At 38.4% G+C, this 22,678-nt stretch overlaps 2 protein-coding genes across 2 annotated transcripts in view; one reads left to right on the top strand and one right to left on the bottom strand.

The window, feature by feature from the left end:
- Nucleotides 1-5,984: 5,984 nt before the first annotated feature.
- COX7B (cytochrome c oxidase subunit 7B) lies at nucleotides 5,985-10,531 on the bottom strand. Its single transcript, XM_081223193.1, has 3 exons — nucleotides 10,388-10,531; nucleotides 7,464-7,588; nucleotides 5,985-6,186 (listed from the first exon to the last, which is right to left on the bottom strand). Exons 1-3 carry the CDS (start codon nucleotides 10,425-10,427, stop codon nucleotides 6,109-6,111), a joined length of 243 nt encoding a protein of 80 aa, XP_081079319.1. The 5' UTR covers nucleotides 10,428-10,531; the 3' UTR covers nucleotides 5,985-6,108.
- Nucleotides 10,532-15,881: 5,350 nt separating this feature from the next.
- MAGT1 (magnesium transporter 1) overlaps nucleotides 15,882-22,678 on the top strand; it is a 46,391-nt gene continuing 39,594 nt past the window's right edge. The window contains exon 1 of the mRNA XM_081222791.1: nucleotides 15,882-16,021. Within this exon, the coding sequence (XP_081078917.1) occupies nucleotides 15,920-16,021 (102 nt within the window). The 5' untranslated portion in view covers nucleotides 15,882-15,919. The remainder of the gene's footprint in view (nucleotides 16,022-22,678) is intronic.

Consider the following 22,678-nt stretch of genomic DNA (forward strand, 5'->3'; position numbering starts at 1 on the left):
GTGCCACCAGGGAAGCCCCCTTGGCCTATTTTTAAATTGAGTTATTACTTTTACTGTGGAGTTGTGGGAATTCTTTATATTTTGGGGAGCATAACCCCTTATAAGATATATAGTTTGCAAATATTTTCTCCTATTCCTTAGATTGCCTTTTCACTCTGTTGTTTCCTTTGGTGTGTGGAAACCTTTTAGTTTGATGTAGTCCTACTTGTTTATTTTTGCTTTTGTTACCTATGCTTTTGGTGTCATATCCATGAAATCACTGTCAAGACCAATGTCATGAAGTTTTTCCCCTATGTTTTCTTCTAGGAGTTTTATAGTTTCAAGTCTTATATTTAAGTCTTTAATCCATTTTGAGTTGATGTTTGTGTGTGCTGTAAGATAAAGGCCCAATTTCATTCTTTTGTATGTGGCTACCTAGTTTTCCAACATCATTTGTTAAAGAGACTATCCATTCCCCATTGTGTATTTTTGGCACCCTAATTCAGTACATTTGCAGGATACAAAATCAACATATAAAAACCAGTTGAATTTCTACATATTAACAATGAACTGTCTGAAAAGGAAATTAATTAAAAATCCCATTTACAATAGCATAAAAAAATAAAACACTTAGACCTAGAAAAGTTGTACAGATGAACTGGTTTGCAGGGCAGAAATAGAGACACAGATGTAGAGAACAAACGTATGGACACCAAGGGGGGAAAGTGGTGGGGGAGGGGGGTGGTGGGATGAATTGGGAGATTGGGATTGACATATATACACTAATATGTATAAAATAGATAACTAATAAGGACCTGCTACATGAAAAAATAAAATAAAATTCAAAAATAATATTTTTTAAAAAAATAAAACACTTAGGAATAAACTTAACTAAGGAGGTGAAAGACCTTGTACACTGAAAACTACAAGACATTGATGAAAGAAATTGAAGATACAAATAAATGGAAAGCTATCCCCCCCAAAATAATGATCTCAATTTTTTTAAATTCATGCTTTTAAATTCATAATCTTTATGTATGAGTGTATCTGAGTTGGGGCAGGGATCTCACCTCACACTACCTTCACATCGCCATTTAAAGCTCTCAAACACTTCCCCATTTATTTAGTCATTTGTCCATGATTTAAAAAACTTACAGGATTCCAAGGATGCAAAGAATATTAAAGTATCTATCACCCTGAGTTTAGACAGAATTGAGATGCCTAAAATGTAGCAATACAATGCAATAAATAAGCAGTACAGAAAGCATTTCAGAAAAAAACGTATTATTCCTGTTCCAATTTGTCATTTTAAAAAGCAGCAAAATCCTAGAATTTTTAAAACTGTAAACATTAACAGTAAGAGGGAGGGGCTCCATCTCACTAATTTTAAAGTAAGATGTGGTCTTTTCATACTTCCTTTCATTAAATATCTGTCATAAGATGTAGGGGGAAAATAATCATAGGATTATTTATATTTTCAACTGGAACGATTTCAACCCAGTTACCATAGAGTATCAAGTCAAATAATGTTGCAGAACACAGTAAGCAAAGTGCAAATATTATTGTAAAATTGTAAAAGGTTTAGAAAAGTGGCACACAGTATGCGTATTTATATGTTTAATAATTTTCATCCTACCTGTTTGAAATCCCTAATAAGCCTTGACAGGCAACACTTAAAATTCCCCATAGATTTAAATTTTAGGCCTACAGTTAAGTATTTCAGAAAGAATTATTCTTTGCCCCTTTACACCCATCCACATAAAAATTCACTTCAGGACTCCTTACCTTCCTGGACATTCAATTGTAGTTGTCCATCAATGTGCATAGCCTTAACTATTAAGATATAAATTCAGCCCCAAATTTAAAATCTAAACTCACATCACATGTAATTAAGATGGGTTTTAAGTGGGCTTCCAATTATTAGCAAGTTGTTTTCTAACTTCAGCATTAACACTGTGTTAAGCTTTCAAAGAAATTCACTGAAAGGCAGAAACCAGAAATAAAGCTTTATCAGAAGAATATCAAATCTACTAGGCTCTCTAGTTTTTAAGTAAAGTTTATCATTATGAGCAGCAAGACCCTCTACATTCTTAGTCACTGGGCCTTTCCCTGACTTTAAAACACATATGGAATTTAAGAAAAAAAATGTCATGAAGAACCTAGGGGTAAGACAGGAATAGAGACACAGACCTACTAGAGAATGGACTTGAGGATATGGGGAGGGGGAAGGGTAAGCTGTGACAAAGCGAGAGAGTGACATGGACATATGTACACTACCAAACGTAAAATAGATAGCTAGTGGGAAGCAGTTGCATAGCACAGGGAGATCAGCTTGGTGCTTTGTGACCACATAGAGGGGTGGGATAGGGAGGGTGGGAGAGAGGGAGACGCAAGAGGGAAGAGATATGGGGACATATGTATATGTATAACTGATTCACTTTGTTATAAAGCAGAAACTAACACACCATTGTAAAGCAATTATACTCCAATAAAGATGTAAAAAAAATTTTTTTAGTAAAGAAATGCCCATTCAAAAAAAAAAAACACTTCAGGGTGAGAGAGTGGCATTGACGTATATACACTACCAAATGTAAAATAGATAGCTAGTGGGAAGCAGCCGCATCACACAGATCAGCTAGGTGGGATAGGGAGGGTGGGAGGGAGATGCAAGAGGGAGGGGATATGGGGATATTTGTATACATATAGGTGATTCACTTTGCTGTACAGCAGAAACTAACACAACAACGTAAAGCAATTATACTCCAATAAAGATGTAAAAAAAAAAAAGAAGAAAAGAAAACACTTCAGGGACCTCCCTGGTGGTGGAGTGGATAAGACTGAGCTCCCAATGCAGGGGGCCTGGGTTCAATCCCTGGTCAGGGAACTAGATCCCACGTGCATGCTGCAACTAAGAGTTCGCATGCCACAATTAAGGAGCCCGTGTGCTGCAACTAAGGAGCCCACTGGCCACAACTAAGGAGCCAGCAAGCCATAACTAAGGAGTTGGCGAATCTCAACTAAGGAGCCTGTGAGCCACAACTAAGGAGCGCGCCTGCCACAACTAAGACAACTAAGACCCAGTGCAACCAAATAAATAAATATTTTTTTAAAAATAGAACCTGGATAATTAAAAAAAATAAACTGGGTTTCCCTGGTGGCGCAGTGATTGAGAGTCTGCCTGCCGATGCAGGGGACACGGGTTTGTGCCCCGGTCTGGGAGGATCCCACATGCAGCGGAGCGGCTGGGCCCATGGGCCATGGCCGCTGGGCCTGCCCTTCCGGAGCCTGTGCTCCGCAACGGGAGAGGCCACAACAGTGAGAGGCCCACGTACTGCAAAAAAATATAAATAAATAAAAATAAGTAAACCACTTCGTATCTCTAAATGAATCATCCCTAATCTCCTGTATCAATGCATGAGCATACCAACACTTTTTAAATTACTACTATATTAAACTGAGCTTTCAAATAGAAGGGAATGTCTTCAAGAAGTACATCAGGTTTCCTGGCATTGAGCAGATAGTAGGTACCCCCCAAATGCTTACGAAGTGCTTATTAATATCACCAGTAAAGTTAATAGTCAGGAGGGTGAGAACACAACATCTGTGCCTCTACAAATACCATGATACCTAGTTCTAAGTAAGTTGAATGAATTTAAAAGAACAGAACACATGCACTAAAATAGTTTGAGTCAAATTAAGAATGGCACTTATGACATTCACCCTTTTTAAAAAATACTTCATAACTCCCCCAATAAATAACATTTGAAGGATTGGCAATGCTTCTAGATTAAGTCACTTATCTAAATTCTTCAAACATTACAGAGTTTTACAGGGAGACTAATTTGACAACCTTCACACAGGATGAAAACTTTGAGTACACTAAGCAAGCTGCAAGGTCAGAATATTGTGATGACACAAAATAACTTCGACTTAAACCACAGCTTCATTTCTGGTAGTGGCCGTGGTAGTTTTATAACTACTCATCAGGACAAGACTAATTATAAAACTAAGTTTTGTTAAGTATTTTCAAAGATGCCGACTACCACCACCAGATTTTATCACACAAGGCAACACGTATGCTGACAAATAGACATTTAAAAATGTCATACTAGGACTCCCCTGGTGGAGCAGTGGTTACGCATCTGCCTGCCAATGCAGGGGACACGGGTTCGAGCCCTGGTCCGGGAAGATCCCACATGCCACGGAGCAACTAAGCCTGTGTGCCACACCTACTAAGCCTGCGCTCTAGAGCCCAGGAGCCACAACTATTGAGCCCATGTGCCTCAACTACTGAAGCCCTCACGCCTAGAGCCCGTGCTCTGCAACAAGAGTGTAGCCACCGCAATGAGAAGCCCGCGCACAGCAACGAGCACTGCAACGAAGAGCAGCTCCCGCTTGCCGCAACTAGAGAAAGCCCACGTGCAGCAACAAAGACGCCAAAACAGCCAAAAAATAAATTTATTTTTTTAAAAAGTCATACTATTTTTTTTTTTTTTTTTTGCAGTACGCGGGCCTCTCACTGTTGTGGCCTCTCCTGCTGCGGAGCACAGGCTCCGGACACGCAAGCTCAGCAGCCATGGCTCACGGGCCCAGCCGCTCCATGGCATGTGGGATCTTCCCGGAACAGGACACTAACCCGTGTCCCCTGCATCGGCAGGCGGACTCTCAACCACTGCGCCACCAGGGAAGCCCCCATACTATTTATTTTTGCCTATCAGAATAGCTGACAATTACTACTTATCTGACAGAAGTCGTATAAATCATACTGAAAATTACCTCCAGTCATTAGAAATTCTCAGTGCCAACTCAGGAACAAAAACACAAGGTTAAAACTTCCTTAAAGACATGTTTATTTTGCATAATCATGTTGGAGGGTTATGTGCATTTGAATACTTTAGTCCTCTTTTAACATTCTAAATATGATATAAAGTGTTCAAATTTTACCAAATAGTGTCACTACTACGTAGTTACTAATCTTGCAACCTACTTGTGTTGCAATGACATTCAAATCCTTATTCCTACTTTAAAAAGTCATGAAATTACTGGCTTTGGTACATTAATGAGAAAACAGGACATATTGCCATAAGAGCAATTCTTCTAGTATTTCACCTATTGAGTAAACATTCTTCAGATGTTTGGTTAAGTATAAATCCTTATCTACATCAGGAAAATTTGGAGAGTCCTAAAAGCCACTTACCTGATAACCTACAGTATCAGGTAAGTGAATTTTAGAAATCTCAAATTTAACCAATATAGATAGGTTATTCAACTGAAATTTCATTTTCTGCTCAAGCACTATTAACAAGCCACTACTTGAGGCTTAGTTCAGAGCCTTTGGCTGAGGAAATAAAGCACATGGTGTAGATACTGTGTTTTCTTCAGTTAATATCTTACACATAAAATCCAATGTCATGCTGAATTCAGGATAATCCACTAATCCAAAAACTGGTATAGTTACAGAAAGCCAACAGCAGAGGTCACTAGTAGTTAGATAAGTAAAACATCTTTTCTTTAATAACCTCATAAACGTCTCAAATAAATATGCTGAAAAATATAGAGCTCTAAGATAACTGTACCAAGGGAGCCACGGAGCTAGCTAGTCTTCAGACATCCTAGGAGTTCATTTGATAGGATCACTCTTCCTATGGGTCTGGTGACACCCTAAGTTCTCTTGGCAGGAGTACAAAGGACTTAATGCCAATTCCAAATACAAACATATATGAGAGGCTGAAAGTAGTAGGTATAACCAAGATATGGACACTAAATTTTAAACTCAAAGATGCCCTAAAATAACTCTGTGATCAGTTATTCATAAACTGTAATTTCAGCCTATTATAAAGTTGACTTCTAAGTGACAGCCAAACTTTCCTTTCACACTACCTAAATAGAGAAAAGCTATTCAAGAAGTTGTACAGTGTTTTGACTTTAATATTAACACAAAGGTTAAATAAATAAAAAGTGATCAAGCTTGGTTTCATTTACAAAAGAAACAAACAAACCTACAATGAGGTTTTCAAATGTACTTTATTTCTTCAATCACACCATATTTTAATGGGTACATAATGCTTTTACTTGGCATCAATTATGAGTTGATTTTGAAACAATTCAGTATTAAACCAGCTGGGATGATCACTGTTCTCTCCATTCCTTTGGGGTGACTCTGCCAACAGGGGACAGGTTCCATTCTATTCCAATTTGTGTTGCTGTCTGTAAGAATTAAAATGCTGTCAGTTATATGTTTAAACCAGAGCCCACTCTCCCTTGGAGAGTATTTCCTAAAGTGGCAAAGGTATTCTGCACTATAGGTTAAAAACACACAGAAAGTCACCTGGGATTCAGTGCCCTCCAGGTAGGCCAAACCTAATTGCTGTCCTAATTCTCTAGAGTAGTGCTGTTCAGTAGAACTTCCAGAGATGAAGGAAATGTTCTGTATCTGCACTGTCTAATACAGTTAGTCACTAGCTACATACAGCTATTGAGCAACTAAGATGTAGCTAGTATGACTCAGCAACTAAATTTTAAATTTCATTTAATTAATTCAAATTTGTATATCACATTTCTATACTACATCCTCAAAAAAATTGTTGCACTCAACCACGACTACCTAAATACTGCCAAAGAGGACTTTTATAATATCCCTTCATCAAGTAGCACTTCACTTCCAAAAGTGCCCCCGATCACACATTTGTTCAATATCTGTTTACTCTTCCATTTAAGTACACACACTTATTTTAATAATATATCTGATTTCAGGAAGATCAAAATAAGAATGAAAAAGGCCTATTAATAAAGTCTTTGACTATTAAGGCAAGGGTTGTTTCATATCTTTTAAAATCAGTTTATATATTTATTATAACTTCAAGACTCCTACTTTTAACCAGCAAGTACAGTGACTGGTAAGTAGATTGGTAAATGAAGATGTAAAAAACTAAAATATTAAAAGCAAGTCCCTTTATATGTCATCCATCAGAAATGCTGTACTCAGTTCTGAGGGTAGAATATAGAAGAAAGGTTGATTAAGCAAAGAAAGGTGACCAAGATGGTGAAAACCCTGGAAATCATATAACAAAAAAAAATGATCAACAGAACTAAGAATGTTTAATATGAAAGAGAAGATCCAGGAGACATGAAAGGAATCTTCTAATATCTAACAGCTGATACATGGAAATGTGATCAGAATTTCTGTATTGCAATGAAATGATGGGTAAAATATGAAGGAGGCAGATTTTAGCTCAACATAAGATCTTTTCAACCAGCTACACAATATGGAAAAGACTGCCTTTTGATCCACTAAGCAACTTGTTATCGGAAATGTTAAGAACAGATGATGGATGAATGCTCAATGTTGAGGAAGAAATTCCTGCACTAGCTGTCTCTAAAGCCCCTCCTAACTAGAAATGTATACTGTGTGAAAACATTTTGAATACATGAGATAAATGGGAATAAAAAGCATCTAAAACAGGTTATCAATCAACAGTACTTACATATGCCCATACAGCAACACAAAAAGTGGCTCCACTTGCTAATACAGCATTACCATATTTGTCATGGAAATCAGGTGCCCGCTTCTGGTGGCTCTGCCTTGCCATTGTTTGCGGAATGCTTCGAACTTAAAGGGGGAAAAAAAGAATACGGGAGCATATCTATCAATCATCAGGAAAAGAGAACATGTGTAATTGATATTGCCACTCACAGGGCTTCCCTGGTGGCGCAGTGGTTGAAAGTCCACCTGCCGATGCAGGGGACACGGGTTCGTGCCCCGGTCCAGGAAGATCCCACATGCCGCGGAGCGGCTGGCCCATGAGCCACGGCCGCTGAGCCTGCGCATCTGGAGCCTGTGCTCCGCAACGGGAGAGGCCACAACAGTGAGAGGCCCGCACACCGCAAAAAAAAAAAAAAAAAAAAAAAAGCATGATATTGCCACTCACAAAAGCCAAGGAAGTTAACTCTACAGTATTATGCAGTATAATAAAATGTTAAAACATATTGCAGCTAAAAGCAAAGTAGCATATTTTGAAATGCTTCACAAATAAGATTGACAGATGGATAAATATGTGATATAGCAAATACAGCAAAATGTTAGTTGTAGAATCTATGTGGTGGGTATGTGGGTATTCATTATACAATTCTTCCAACTTTTCGATATGCCTGGAACTTTTCACAATAAAATGTTGAGGGGAAAAACCAAGGAAAAGTGATGTCAGTAACATTCATGACAAATTGGCATTTGTATAACCTCTGAACTTAGCTCCTACTTCATTAATTTGAGTACTTATGACTTTGATTTTCACTAAAGTTTACTCAGCAGTGCTCAACAACTTACAACATAAAGGGGTAAATAAACTCAAAATCATTAAAGCACGCTAAATGTTTATGACCTTAAAATTACCGCAAAACCTCCAAAAACTAGAGTAATCTTGATTTGTTTAAAAAGTGACTAATGAATATAGCACCATGCTAAAAGAAATGGGGTATATGGAAATGTGTAAGACACAGACCCTGTTCTTGGGTAACTTCCACTCTAGGGGAGGCTATTAAATACAAAGACACAAACCATTATAATACAAGAAAGTACAATGTTACCTAAGCATTTTGAATAGCAGGTAGGATTTGGTTATGTAGCCAGGCTATTAGATACAAAGACACAAACCATTGTAATACAAGGAAGCAGAATGTTAGCTAAGCACTTTGAATAGCAGGTAGGATTTGGTTATGTAGGCATGGAAAAGGCGAATCTGAAAAAAGCAGAGACAGAAAACCCAGTGTCCTAGAAAACAAATTATGTTTGAAGGACGAGGTAAATAAATTAGTAACAGGAGGTAAAACTAGAAAGGTTCATGGAGGGCCACTTTTTTGGTAGAGGTAAAAGCTGTTGAGCAGAATGACATGAAAACTTTGCTATTACTGCTATTTTCGCAGAGTTTTCAAACTGCCTCTGGAGGTACTTGGGGGGCTTAGGAAAGAGCCAAGACTGGAAAATGCATATTTCCAGCTGCTTTTTTCTACCTCTCCAATCTAAGTAGCAGGTCCTTATTGTTTTAGAGCCTCAAAAGGTATGTAATGAAAAAACGTATTAAAGAAACAGCAATGTTGCCCATTCACTAGCAATTATGAATATAATGGGCTATATGATACAATGGGTTATTTGATATAATGTGATACAATGGGTTATTTCAGGATAGTTATTTGACCATTTAATTGTTTCTTCACTTAAGTGCCTTAGTTTTTTTTTTCACCTTTAGTCACACTTGGGATGAGCAAATTTACAAACATTTCCCAATGTAATCTGCTCTAGAGCAGTTAAAAAGTGAGCATGTGAATTCCACATTGAAAATAACAACCCCCAAACCCCTTTCCTGAGGTACAAGGCCCTACCTGCTCAAAAAGCAAAGAAAATAAGATTACCAAGCAAGCAATTCTGGAACACCTCATGACCTCAACACTCAGGTCACCCAAGTGGATTTCTTTGGACCTCTTCTCTGTGAACAAGAAATGGTTCAGTTACCACCTATTGGTAATCTCATATAATCCTCAACAGCTCTACAAGGTAGGTATTATTTACTAAGCCCCTATTTTACAAAGGAGGAAAATGAAGTTGAGAGAGGTTAAATCATTTGCCCAAAGTGAAAGAGATAATAGACGTGGCTTTTGGAATATGAAAAACCGGTCAGGCAACTACTTTTTGGTTATTGTCAAAGGTGCTTGAGTGTTTAGAACACATATCTAGTAATACTTCTAATGACTCCATAAACAGAAAATAAAAAGATGGCTAAAGAAGCTACATGGTAGTTGTTTAAGGTCACTTTCATTGCAAAACTGCTCACGTTACGCAAGGTCACCTTCAGTGCAAATCAAGTATGGAAATGACTTTTATCTCTCCAGCCTAGTGCATTCTCAGTACATAATGCTGGTCTCAAAATTTCCCTGTACCTGCCTAATTTTTAGGTAAGAAAAAAATGACCACAATTATTTAGTTAATAATCCACAAATAACAAAAAAGCTGCAGTGCTACCATTTAGGTTGTCTCCCTGCAATGAAACCAAGAATTGGAGAAGAGGCTCTTCCATTTGCGGGTAAACGTGTCCCCAAAGCTAAAGTTTACGGAATTACTTAAGGAACGAGAAGTGTTCACCAAGTGTCTCCCTTGAAATCGTAGGCTACCGAATAATAATTTAAAAAAAGCAGAGCTGGGTTATGACTCCAGTAACAAAAGAGAGCTGGGAACCCAAACAGAAACGCTGAGCGATTAGGCTAATGCTAAAGACATTTTCCCAATTACTTGGGGTGAGGTGGGAGACCAAGCATTTAGAATAAGGTCGAGATGCACATGGAAGGAAGGGGCACGAAAGACCACGAGGACAAATGGATAAAGGCAGTTGGAAAAGATATGCTCACAATTTTTGCTCACCTCCGAGACGACTTAGTGCGTTTTTGGCCAAGGGAAACATCGTGAAGCTGAAGACAGAACGGCGGCAACTGCAGTTGCTGACTTCTTGCAATTTCACCTCTAGTAACCTTGCAAAGCACCCTGAGAAACAAAATGGCTTCCGGCTGAGCTCTTTAAAGAGATTTGATGAATCTCGCGAGACCTGTAAAAAACCTATAGAATTTGCCCTCTTTACAGCACGGAAGGATGAACGCCTTGTGGGAAACGAAGTTTTACACTTTGTAAATGACATATCAGGATATTTACGTAACAATGAGAGAATCCCTGGCCTGGAAGCCAGGTTTAGGGCTCTATAGAGGAGAGCTGAGACATTGATATCAGACTGAGACATCAAAGGCACCAGCTTCAAGATAGTGTTTTAGAGGCTTGAGCTTGTATCTCTCTCCACACTAGCAGTACTTTCTGTTCCCTCCAAACTTCCTTCATTTCTTTAATTTTTTTCCTATTACTACCTACTAATTCGTTTAACTTTTAATTTTGAAATGATTTCAAGTTATGAGGAAACTTGCAAGAACAGTAAAAAGAATTCTTAATATGTAGATAAATATGTGCTAAAACAAATTTAACAAACTGTTGATTGTAGAATCTTGGCAGTGTGTGTTCAGAGTACAATTCTTTCACTTTGTCTGTATATTTGGATATTTTCATAATAAAATATTGGGGGAAGGAGAATTCCTGTACACCCATTACCAAGGTACACCACTTGGTAATATTTTGTCACATGTTTTCTTTGTGTGTGTGATTAAATACATGTACATAAAAGATGTATATATAAATGCATCTCTTCTTTTCTGAACCATTTGACAATAACTTGCATACGTCATGTGCTTTTACCTGTTAATACTTCAGGGTTCATTTCCTAAGAGTAAGCTATTCTCTTACATAACCACAGTACAGTTATTAAATTCAGAAATTTTAATATTGAGACAGTACAGCTCATATTCCAATTTCACCAATTACCCCAATATCTCTATCCAGAATTCAATCCAGTTCCCTGTATTGAATTTAATTATGTCTTTTTTTTTAACATCTTTATTGGAGTATAATTGCTCCACAATGGTGTGTTAGCTTCTGCTTTATAACAAAGTGAATCAGCTATACATATACACACATCCTCATGTCTCTTCCCTCTTGCGTCTCCCTCCCACCCTCCCTATCCCACCCCTCTAGGTGGTCACAAACCACCGAGCTGATCTCCCTGTGCTATGCGGCTGCTTCCCACTAGCTATCTATTTTACATTTGGTAGTGTATATATCTCCATGCCACTCTCTCACTTCGTCCCAGCTTACCCTTCCCCCTCCCCGTGTCCTCAAGTCCATTATCTACGTCTGCGTCTTTATTCCTGTCCTGCCCCTAGGTTCTTCAGAACCTTTTTTTTTTTTTAGATTCCATATACATGTGTTAGCATAAGGTATTTGTTTTTCTCTTTCTGACTTACTTCACTCTGTATGACAGACTCTAGGTCCATCCACCTCATTACAAATAAGTTATGTCTTTAGTCTCTTATAAAATCAAACAGTTCCTTGGCCTTTCTTTCTATCATGGCACTAATTTTTTTCTTACTAAGGTAAACTTTATACTCTCAAGCTTACATATGAAGGAAGTGAGGTGCAGAATCAAGATTAGGCAATTGTAAGTGACAACTGGTAACGGACCTTCTGACTCCACAGGTCTGTGCTCTGTAATATATTTGAAGAGTACAGGTCAGTTATTTTGTAAAAGTTCCCTCAAATTTTGTGTGCTTGATGTTTTCTCGTAATTAGATTCAGTTAATGCACTTCTGACAGGAATACTACATGACAGATATGTCTTCTTAGGGCATCTTATCAGGAAGCCTATATTAGCTTGTCCCATTATTGATAGGGCCAACTTTAATCATTTGGTCAAAAGGGTGACCTCCTAGTTCCTATAGTATAAAGTTACTGTTTTTCCCTTTGTCATTAATAAGTAACATGAGGAATACATTCAGACAATGTATATATCCTGTTCTTTATCAAACTTCCACCCACTAGTTTTTATATCCATTGATGATTTTTGCCTAAAAGAATTATTAGTATGAAAGTTGCAAAATGGTGATTTTATAACTCTATCATTCCTTCCATATTTAATGCTGAGTGTTCTACTATAAAGAGGAGTTTTATCTTCTCCCCTATTTATTTGTTCACTATCAGTGTGGATCCATGGATTCCATATGTTATAATCCATTGCTATAATGATTTATTTTAATGCTCAATAGTCTCAGATGCAGTCAGTAGGGTTCCCTTCAAGCTGGCTTATATGTCTTTTTTATGACGTCGCCATCATTTTTTTTGAGCACATCTTTATTTTCTGACACAAGGCTCATCTTGTACTTTCCCTGCCCCAGCACTGGAATCAACCATTTTCCGAAGGAGCCCTAATTTCTTTCAGGGATGGCATTTAACAACCTAGATTTGGCACTAGGTTTGCTCATTGATATTGGAGTGTCATTGCTTCTAGTCCTTCCTGTGAATAGAGCTAGGAATATATATCATGAATGATAAATTTATACAAATACTTCCAATTCCAGTCCAACCCCCAGAAGTTCTTTTTTACTTTTCCTCATTTCATATTTGTATCTCCCTTCTTACACAGTGAGAATCCTGGCTCTCAACATCAGTGTTTTTACATATTACATTATATACAATATATTTTCAGAATTGCTTTGCTCATATCACTATGAAAAACAAATCTACCTAGTAGAGTTTAAGATTTGCTTGTAGTTGTGTTTTTTTCTTTAGGCTAATGGTATGTAATCAAGGTAGTGTGTTCATAAATTTTTCAGATTAGTTATTTTTTTTAGTGTGGTTGTTTTTCATTTGAAATAGAGTTGTGTTTCCTTTTTTCTGTTTGTATTCAATTTGTTTTTTAACCCATTCTTACTGATGTGATTTTTAAATGTTTAATTTATTTTTTAAATTGTGGTAAAATATACATAACATAAAATTTACCATTTTAACCATTTTAAAGTGTATAGTTGAGTGGTATTAAGTACATTCACATTGTTGTACAACTATCACCACCATCCATCTGCAGAACTTTTTTCATCTTGCAAAACCTCATGATTTGCTTTTATATTTTATTTAAAAAATATTAACATTATTTCAAAAGTCAAAACTATACAAACTGGTGTACTTAGAGAAGTGTCATTCCCTCTCATAACTTTTCTACTCCATTTCCTCCACCTCCTGTAGGTAACCAATTTCATTAATTTCTGATTTAAGCTTTCTGTGTTTCCTTTTGCAAAATGGGCAAACGTATATATTTTCTTATTTCCTCTTCTATTTTACACAAATGTAGCATAATATATATGTACTTTTGCACTTGGTTTTTTCACTTTCACAATAGATCTTGAAAATTCATATCATTTACAGAGCTCTTCCTCATTCCTTTTCTTTACAGCTGTGAAATACTTCATGGGATTTATGTACCATAGTATATTCAATCATTTTCCTATATTTGAACATTTAGGTGGTTTTGAGGATATTTCAATTACAAATAATGCTGAAATGAATAAATTTGTGAGCATATATTTTCTTATTATTGGAGTAGATTCCTAGAAGTGGGATTGCTGAATCAAAGGATAAATGCATTAGATATTAAGTTATCCTCCATTTTTCATTCCCACCAGCAATGTATGAGGGTGCCTGTTTCCCCACAGACTCAATGACATCATGTATTGAATTTTTGCCAAAATGATAGGTGAGATTTTTGTGTACTTAAAAAACTTACCTTAATTTTTTATTTGTTAAATTTACATGCAGTAAAATTCACTCTTTTTTAGTGTAGTCTTCTGAGTTTTGACAAATGCAAATAGTGTGTAACCACCCCAATAATTAAGGAGAGAAAGGCTGTATCCTTACAAAAAATCTCCTTGTGTGGCCCCTTTGTAGTCAGTCTCCCTCCCCACCTCCAGCCCCTGATAGTCACTGATCTGTTCTCTACCTTTCTAGAATGTCATATAAATGGAATCATATGGCATGTCTCAGTGTTCTTTTAAAAATTTTTTCTTACTATGAGTGTCTGTAAACATTTTAATTTTTTACATATCTCTAGATCACATCTCTTCAGAAGCAGCTATTTTCCCTTCCATACCCATCTCTTTGTCTCTCCAACTTAATGAAATTATTTTCCTCTCTGTGTTTCTCAGCAGGGCCTAAAAGAATAGTCATATGATATTCCACAGCATCAAAATAAATCCAAATTATATGCAATAGGTTTTGTTGGTGTTTCTCCTCTTGAGTATATTATTCTTCTCTATTATCCCAGTTTTACAACCCACAATGATAAACAGAACTGGGCCAAATAAGTGGAAGGTTCTGCTATGTAGGATTTTTATTATTTTTTAGATAAGGGAATTGGATATTTAAGAAAACCGATTATGACACAAAAACTTTAAAAAGACAGAAGTGCTTTCTTCCGTAACAGAAATTTAAGTCCTTGTTCATGCCTACCTAATAAACCTAAAGGTTTGCCATGAATAAACACTTTAGAATATAACTTTTGATGTCGGCTGTGTTCAGCCCATGTAGCACAGTTCCTGGGACACACAAGGTATTCAACAAGCGCTTGTTCATTCACTTTTAAAAATATCCCTCAGTAACATTGTTTTTGCTTTCCTGCTTTTACTTTTTTTTTTTTTTTTTTTTTGGTTGTGCTGGGTCTTCCTTGCTGTGTGCGGGCTTTCGCTAGTTGCGGTGAGCCGGGGCTACTCTTCGCTGCGGTGCGCGGGCTTCTCATTGTCCTGGCTTCTCTTGTTGCAGGGCACGGGCTCTAAGCGCGCAGGCTTCAGTAGTTGTGGCTTGCGGGCTCTAGAGCTCAGGCTCAGTAGTTGTGGCACACGGGCTTAGTTGCTCCACGGCATGTGGGATCTTCCCCGGCGAGGACTCGAACCCGTGTGCCCTGCATTGACAGGCGGATTCTTAACCACTGTGCCACCAGGGAAGCCCCAATTTTAATTTTTTTTTCTTTTTGAAATGCTTTGGAGGCCAAATAAGGGACTTGGATAGCTCCTATCAATCACGTGGCTAGGTCCAAGTTTTCTAGAATACTACACGTAAGAGGTGTTCAAAGAGTTCTAAAGAGCCGCCGGGAAAAACTTTCTGTTGTAACAAGCTTAAGCCATCTTGGACGCCGAAAAGCCGCAAAGCTTCACAACTGCGCACGCGTATTTGAAGGGCTGTTAAGCCCACCATCTTTACGTTTAATGAAAGGGGCGGCCCCTCATCCTTAGCGGACCAATGTAAAACCTCCAGATTGTCATTTTTCTATTGGCTAACAGGGACCAATTAGAAGTGAACCTTCTTTTAGCGGGCGTCTGGCTGTACAGCGCCCTGACGTAATGTGAGGGGACTACAGGAAGGGCTGAGCTGGACCAATGAGGAGGCGCAAGGGGCCTGGTTTGCCTGTTCTCACGCCCAACACTCAGCCCCAGCCCCAGGAAAGTTTCCCTTCTAGGAAGGAGAGAAGCGAACATGGCAGCGCGTTGGTGGCTTTGGTGTGTCTCAGCGATCGTGGCGGTGGCACTGCTGCTCGTTTACGGGGTTCCCTCAGCCTCTGCCCAGAGAAAGAAGGAGGTGAGGATGCTGTTTCCAGCAACACGGGCTTCTCCCAACGAGTGGGGCTTGAGAGGGTCTGTTTTGTCCTTCCCGATCCCTTTTCCCCGCCGATTCTGTATCTTTGGTGGCTCCAATTCTGACGTTTTTGGAATTGTGGGGTTCGCGAGGGAAGAAACTGTAATACCTTGTCTTCTGGGACTGTAGAGTCTGAGAGTGGGGTGGGGTAGGTGACAAGCTGGCTTCTATAGGCCTGTGGATGTACACAGCTACGAGTGTTGACACTTCTTTGAGTATGGGCCCCATCAGGTGGTGGCGGGAAGTTCGACTTTAGGTTCAAGGGGTAGAATATCTGAGTCTTTCTTCTGTCAGTAGATGTAACTCCCTTTTAGACGTGTGAGAACTATATATTTTGTAGCATTTTCACTTCAGGAATGAGAGGAGTAAACAGAAGAGTGGAGCTATGCCAATTTTATTTCATTGTCCAAGTAATTGATTAAAAGCAAGTTACCAGAGTGAAGTTCTTAAACCATTTTCAATGATTTACCAAATATCAAGCACGCCAGGCGTTGTTGTGAGGAGCTTAGTGGATATAAGTGAACAAAACTAAGATTCCTCCTCGTGGAATTTACTGACTTTGGCAAGTGGAGGAGATACAGTATTCTTTACTCACCATTAAGCAATCCAAGCTGAGGAATTTTAACATTGTTGTTATGAAACATGTGTAGAGCCGTATGCGCTTAGAGCTTTACAGATTACTAGCAATGCTTTATGCTCTCTAATTTTATAAATGAGGAAACCCAAGTCCTAAACTTACACAGTTAACCGTTGCAGAACAAGGACTGAAATCCTAGGTCAGTCAGTCTTATGCTATTTCCTGTACATTCTCCTTTTAGTACACAATACCTGTACAGGCCCTTTTAAAATGCCTTTTAAACATCTCCAATGCTTGTCAACTTGAGCTGAATTTAAGAGAACCTACCTTCTCTGTTTTTGAATATGTGTATTATTCCATAAGAAAAAAATAAGCTAGGATATTAAAACGAGTTACTTAATAGATTGGCAAAAAGTAAAAATAAAAATATACAATTTTCAAAGTAATGGTGAAATGAGCAGGCTCATACACTGGAACTAGAAATCTATGTGCTTTTTTAGGAGGGTTCCAAGCCATTTTTACGAGGAAAACAAGATGTAGAGCAATACATAGTTTTATATTCTAGAGGCCTTTTATGTTAAATATATATATAAGTGTATGTATATAGAGAGAGAAACCTTTGTAAGGATATACAACAATGGATATCTCTGGGTAGTTGGGATTGTTCATTACGGGAACACTGTAACGTTTTACCTTATATGTTGGTATTGTCTAAATTTCTACAACCACCATTTTTTAATAAAACAGTGAAAAATGTCAAAAACTAGTATTTCTACCAATTAAGTTATTTATTCATTTAACCTCTCACTAAACTAGAAGCAGAAGAGCCTAGCAGGGGATAGGTTACGTTCAAAAGGAATCAGCAATGAATTATGTACTTCATTTTTTATTTTTTAAACTTCTTTATTGGAGTATAATTGTTTTACAATGGTGTGTTAGTTTCTGCTTTATAACAAAGTGAATCAGTTATACATATACATATGTCCCCATATCTCTTCCCTCTTGCATCTCCCTCCCTCCCACCCTCCCTATCCCACCCCTCTAGGTGGTCACAAAGCACTGAGCTGATCTCCCTGTGCTATGTAGCTGTTTCCCACTAGCTATCTATTTTACGTTTTGTAGTGTATATATGTCCATGCCACTCTCTCACTTTGTCCCAGCTTACCCTTCCCCCTCCCCGTGTCCTGAACTCCATTCTCTAGGAGGTCTGTGTCTTTATTCCCGTCTTGCCCCTAGGTTCTTCATGACCTTTTTTTTTTTTTTCAGATTCCATATATATGTGTTAGCATATGGTATTTGTTTTTCTCTTTCTGACTTACTTCACTCTGTATGACAGATGCTAGGTCCATCCACCTCGGTACAAATAACTCAATTTTGTTTCTTTTTATGGCTGAGTAATATTCCATTGTATATATGTGCCACATCTTCTTTATCCATTCATCTGTTGATGGACACTTAGGTTGCTTCCATGTCCTGGCTATTGTAAATAATGCTGCAGTGAACATTGTGGTACATGAGGTTTTTTGAATTATGGTTTTCTCAGGGTATATGCCCAGTAGTGGGATTGCTGGGTCATATGGTAGTTCTATTTTTAGTTTATTAAGGAACCTCCATACTGTTCTCCATAGTGGCTGTATCAATTTACATTCCCACCAACAGTGCAAGAGGATTCCCCTTTCTCCACACCCTCTCTAGCAATTATTGTTTGTAGATTTTTTGATGATAGCCATTCTGACCAGTGTGAGATGATATCTCATTGTAGTTTTGATTTATTTCTCTAATGATTAATGATGTTTTATGTACTTTAAAATTGTTAACACGGTGGATTTTATGTTATATGAATTTTATCTCAATAAAAAAATTTTTTTAAGGAATCAGATTCTAACTCCATTCCCATCATGCCACTGTTCAAGACCCTTATCGCTCTTGCAAATCTCTTGCCATAACTGCCTAACTGGTCATCCTTGAACTCATCCTTCATAGTGTTGCCAGAGATGCTAAGGTAAAAAACTGAAAGGTTAAAATAACCTATTTTGCAAAGTATAAAAGGACTCCTGTAGTCTGTCCCTGGTCTGCTTTTTCCAGGCTCATCTCAATTCAAGCTCCGCCCTCTACTGGCCGCATGGCTTTCAGGATCTTAGTTCTCCCACCAGGGACTGAACCCTTGCCCCGGCAGGCAGTGAGAGTGCCGAGTCCTAACCACTGGACTGCCATGGAATTCCTGCCTTGATCTTTCTACACTCTCTCGCAAGTATCTATACTTGCTGGAGTATCTCCCTTCCTCTCCCTCACCCCACTCCCTCATTCACCTGAGGGTTCCTACTCTTCAAGTCTTAGCTCAAACATTACCTTCCTTCTTAACTAAGATTTTCCTGGTTCCCCAGGTGAATTGAGATGAATTCAGCACATTGTATTGTCATTGTTTATATACCAGTCTTTCCCATTAGACTCTGAGCATCTTGAATACAGACACTTTTGTTTAATGGAGGTATAGTTGATTTACAATATTATATGAGTTTCAAGTGTACAACATGGTGATTCACCATTTTTAAAGATAGTACTCCATTTATAGTTATTATAAAATATTGGTTATGAATACAGACTCTTTTTTTTTTTTTGCGGTACGCGGGCCTCTCACCGCTGTGGCCTCTCCCGTTGCGGAACACAGGCTCCGGACGTGCAGGACCAGCGGCCATGGCCCACGGGCCCAGCCGCTCCACGGCATGTGGGATCCTCCCGAACCGGGGCACGAACCCACGTCCCCTGCATTGGCAGGCGGACTCTCAACCACTGTGCCACCAGGGAAGCCCTAGACACTTTTAAATTAATTTTTTTCACACCTAGCAGTATCTGTCAATAAACATCTAATTAATTAATTAATTAACTGTGTACATATAAAGTCACGAATCTGTTCTTTCACTTGAGGGCTTGTTTAGATTTCACAATCTAAAATTGGATTTTCGCATCAGTAAACAAGGAATAAATATAGGCTGGTAAAGTTGGTTTCGTTTTTATACCTTTCCCCTGTAACTGAGCATGTTTTGGACTTTTTAATAGTGAGATTACTGTGATACTACTTAGAGACAGTTTAAAAATATAGGCGTTTTGTTGCAAAACGCTTTTTTGTCAATTTTTGAAAACATTATTTTGTAAAAAATCCCAGGTCTATCCACCATAGTAGATTTGGCTTTAAATGGTAAGATAATGTATGATCTTATAATCTAAGTATTCTGTTTAAAAAGACACCTCTCCTTAATGAATATAATTAGGAGTCACTTTGTATAACTAAGTCACTTTGCTGTACAGCAGTAATTAGCACAATATTGTAAATCAACTACACTTCAGTTAAAAAAAAATAGAGGGCTTCCCTGGAGGCGCAGTGGTTAAGAATCTGCCTGCCAATGCAGGGGACTCAGGTTTGAGCCCTGGTCCAGGAAGATCCCACATGCCGCGGAGCAACTAAGCCTGTGCACCACAACCACTGAGCCTGAGCTCTAGAGCCTGAGAGCCGCAACTACTGAGCCTGTGTGCCTATAGCCCATGCTCCGCAACAAGAGAAACCACCAAAATGAGAAGCCCAAGCACCACAACGGAGAGTAAGCCCTGCTCGCCACAACTAGAGAAAGCCTGTGTGCAGCAATGAAGATCCAATGCAGCCAAAAATAAATAAGTAAAATAAATAAATTTATTTAAAAAATAGAGAAGAACAACAAAAAAAGACACCTCTCCTAAATGAGTATAATTAAAAATCACTCAAGTTCTTCATAGTTGTCTGTTGTTAAATGGAATGCTACCCTACTTATCGGATTCCTTACACTCGTAACAGTGTTTTCACTGGAACATTGACTTATTCTCTAATATTTATTCAGTGCCTTCTACATGTCATGCACTATGGTTTATATGCATTATCTCTAATCCTCACAATAACCCTTCAGAGTATTAGCCCTTTTTGAAAGGTGAGGAAACTGACACTGAGCAAGAGAGACGTTGGGGGTTTGCCTAAAGAAGCACAGCTGTAGAGGCTGAGCTGGGATTCTACCCCTTGTCTGACTCCAAAGCGTATGCTCCCTGCTAGGCCACAAAGACTTATTTTGCAGTGACTTATTTTATTTTTATGGTGAATTATTTCTCCCTCTGGTAGAAAGAAAGTTGCTTATTCTTGCAACTGGTGTCATTTTAGGGAGGCAGCATGATAAAAATGAAATGGCATGGTCTTTGACAAAATTATCCATATTTCAAGACTTCCCTGGTGGTCCAGTGGGTAAGACTCTGAGCTCCCAATAGAGGGGGTCTGAGTTCGATCCCTGGTCGGGGAACTAGATCCCGCATGGATGCCGCAACTAAGAGTCCGCATGCCACAACTAAAGATCCCACCTGATGCAAGGAAGATCCTGCATACTGCAACTAAGACACAGTACAGCGAAAATAAATAAATAAATATTTTAAAAAATAATAATTGACAATTCTTCACTTGTAAGAAATTATCCATGTTTCTTGATCTACTTCTGGGAATCTGTAATAGAAAAATAATATGGAATATGGAAAACAGTGTCTTGTTTTTTCTTTTTTTTTGGCCACACTGCGTGGCTTGTGGGATCTTAGTTCCCCGATCAGGGATCGAACCTGGGCCCTGTGAGTGAAAGCCCTGAGTCCAAACCACCAGACTGCCAGGGAATTCCCTGGAAAAGAGTGAATGCACAAAGCATACTGAAACGTTAAAAAATGGTCTTAATAGGGGCTTCCCTGGTGGCGCAGTGGTTGAGAGTCCGCCTGCCGATGCAGGGGACACGGGTTCGTGCCCCTATCCCGGAGGATCCCACATGCCGCGCAGCGGCTGGGCCCGCGAGCCATGGCCGTGGAGCCTGTGTGTCCGGAGCCTGTGCTCCGCAACGGGAGAGGCCACAGCAGTGAGAGGCCCGCGTACAGCAAAAAAAAAAAAAAAAAAAAAAAAAAAAAAAAATGGTCTTAATAATGCTAGGGTGACAGATAGTTTTCCTCCCGTTTTCTCAGTTTCCAAAAAATTGTGTAGAATTTTAAAGATCATGTATGTTAATGCAACCCAAGTGATCTTTATCAAGTTACTCTGAGTCTCATTTTCCTTATCAGTAGAATGGGAAAATGCCTATCTTCTTTTGTATTGTGAGAATTAAAGGAGATGAGGGCTGTAAAGTGCCTAATGCAGTACCTGATATGTGGAAGACATTAGATGAATATTATTGATAGAAAATAAAATAAGATTGTGTCCTCTGCAATATAAAATATTTTTCTATTGATCTTTTTGTATTGTTTTTATGAAGATTATTCAGAAAATAAAATTATGTGCATATTTTGACAAGTCAGGGAATTATTGGAAAAACTTCTATATTCTTTGACATTGCTTTGAGAAGTGATACATGAAAGTATCACATGCGCAAAACCCCAGCAGTTAGAAAATACCTTATTACCAAGAATCAAAGGCTCAGTAGCATTGCAAAACAAACAAATTGAGACATCCTCCAAAAATAAACATCAAGAGAGGGGACAGTGGTATATTTTAGCCCTGTCCAAGAAATACGTGAACTGAGAATGGAGCAGATAGCATTTAAGGATTACAAATACTCTCTTCTCTCTGTTCACTGTCTTTCTCCTTCAGTCATTATCTGCCAATTATGTTTCCAGGTCTGTTCAGTCTCACTTGTAATTTAAGGATGGAGTTGAAAATTTATTCCTTAACCAGGAATTTTTTAAACTAACATTTGTAGGCTAGTGGATTATTAAGAAAGCTAAAAATATCAAGAATTTTTATGAATAAACCCTGATGGTCTAGAACACAGATATAATGAAATACGTTTTGGGGGAAAGGGAGGTGTATTTTAGAGGAATTCAGACTGGTGATGCTTAGCTTTATTACTTCTGAAATTCAAAAGTAATCTTAATGGCAGCATCAGAATTTAGCTTTAAATTGTAGTGGATTCCTATATGCCAGGGGTCCCCAACCACCGGGCCACAGACTGGTACCGGTCGGTGGCCTGTTAGGAACAGGG

The sequence above is a fragment of the Mesoplodon bidens genome (assembly GCF_964165515.1).
Source record: "Mesoplodon bidens genome assembly, chromosome: X".
NCBI classification, from domain to species: domain Eukaryota; kingdom Metazoa; phylum Chordata; class Mammalia; order Artiodactyla; family Ziphiidae; genus Mesoplodon; species Mesoplodon bidens.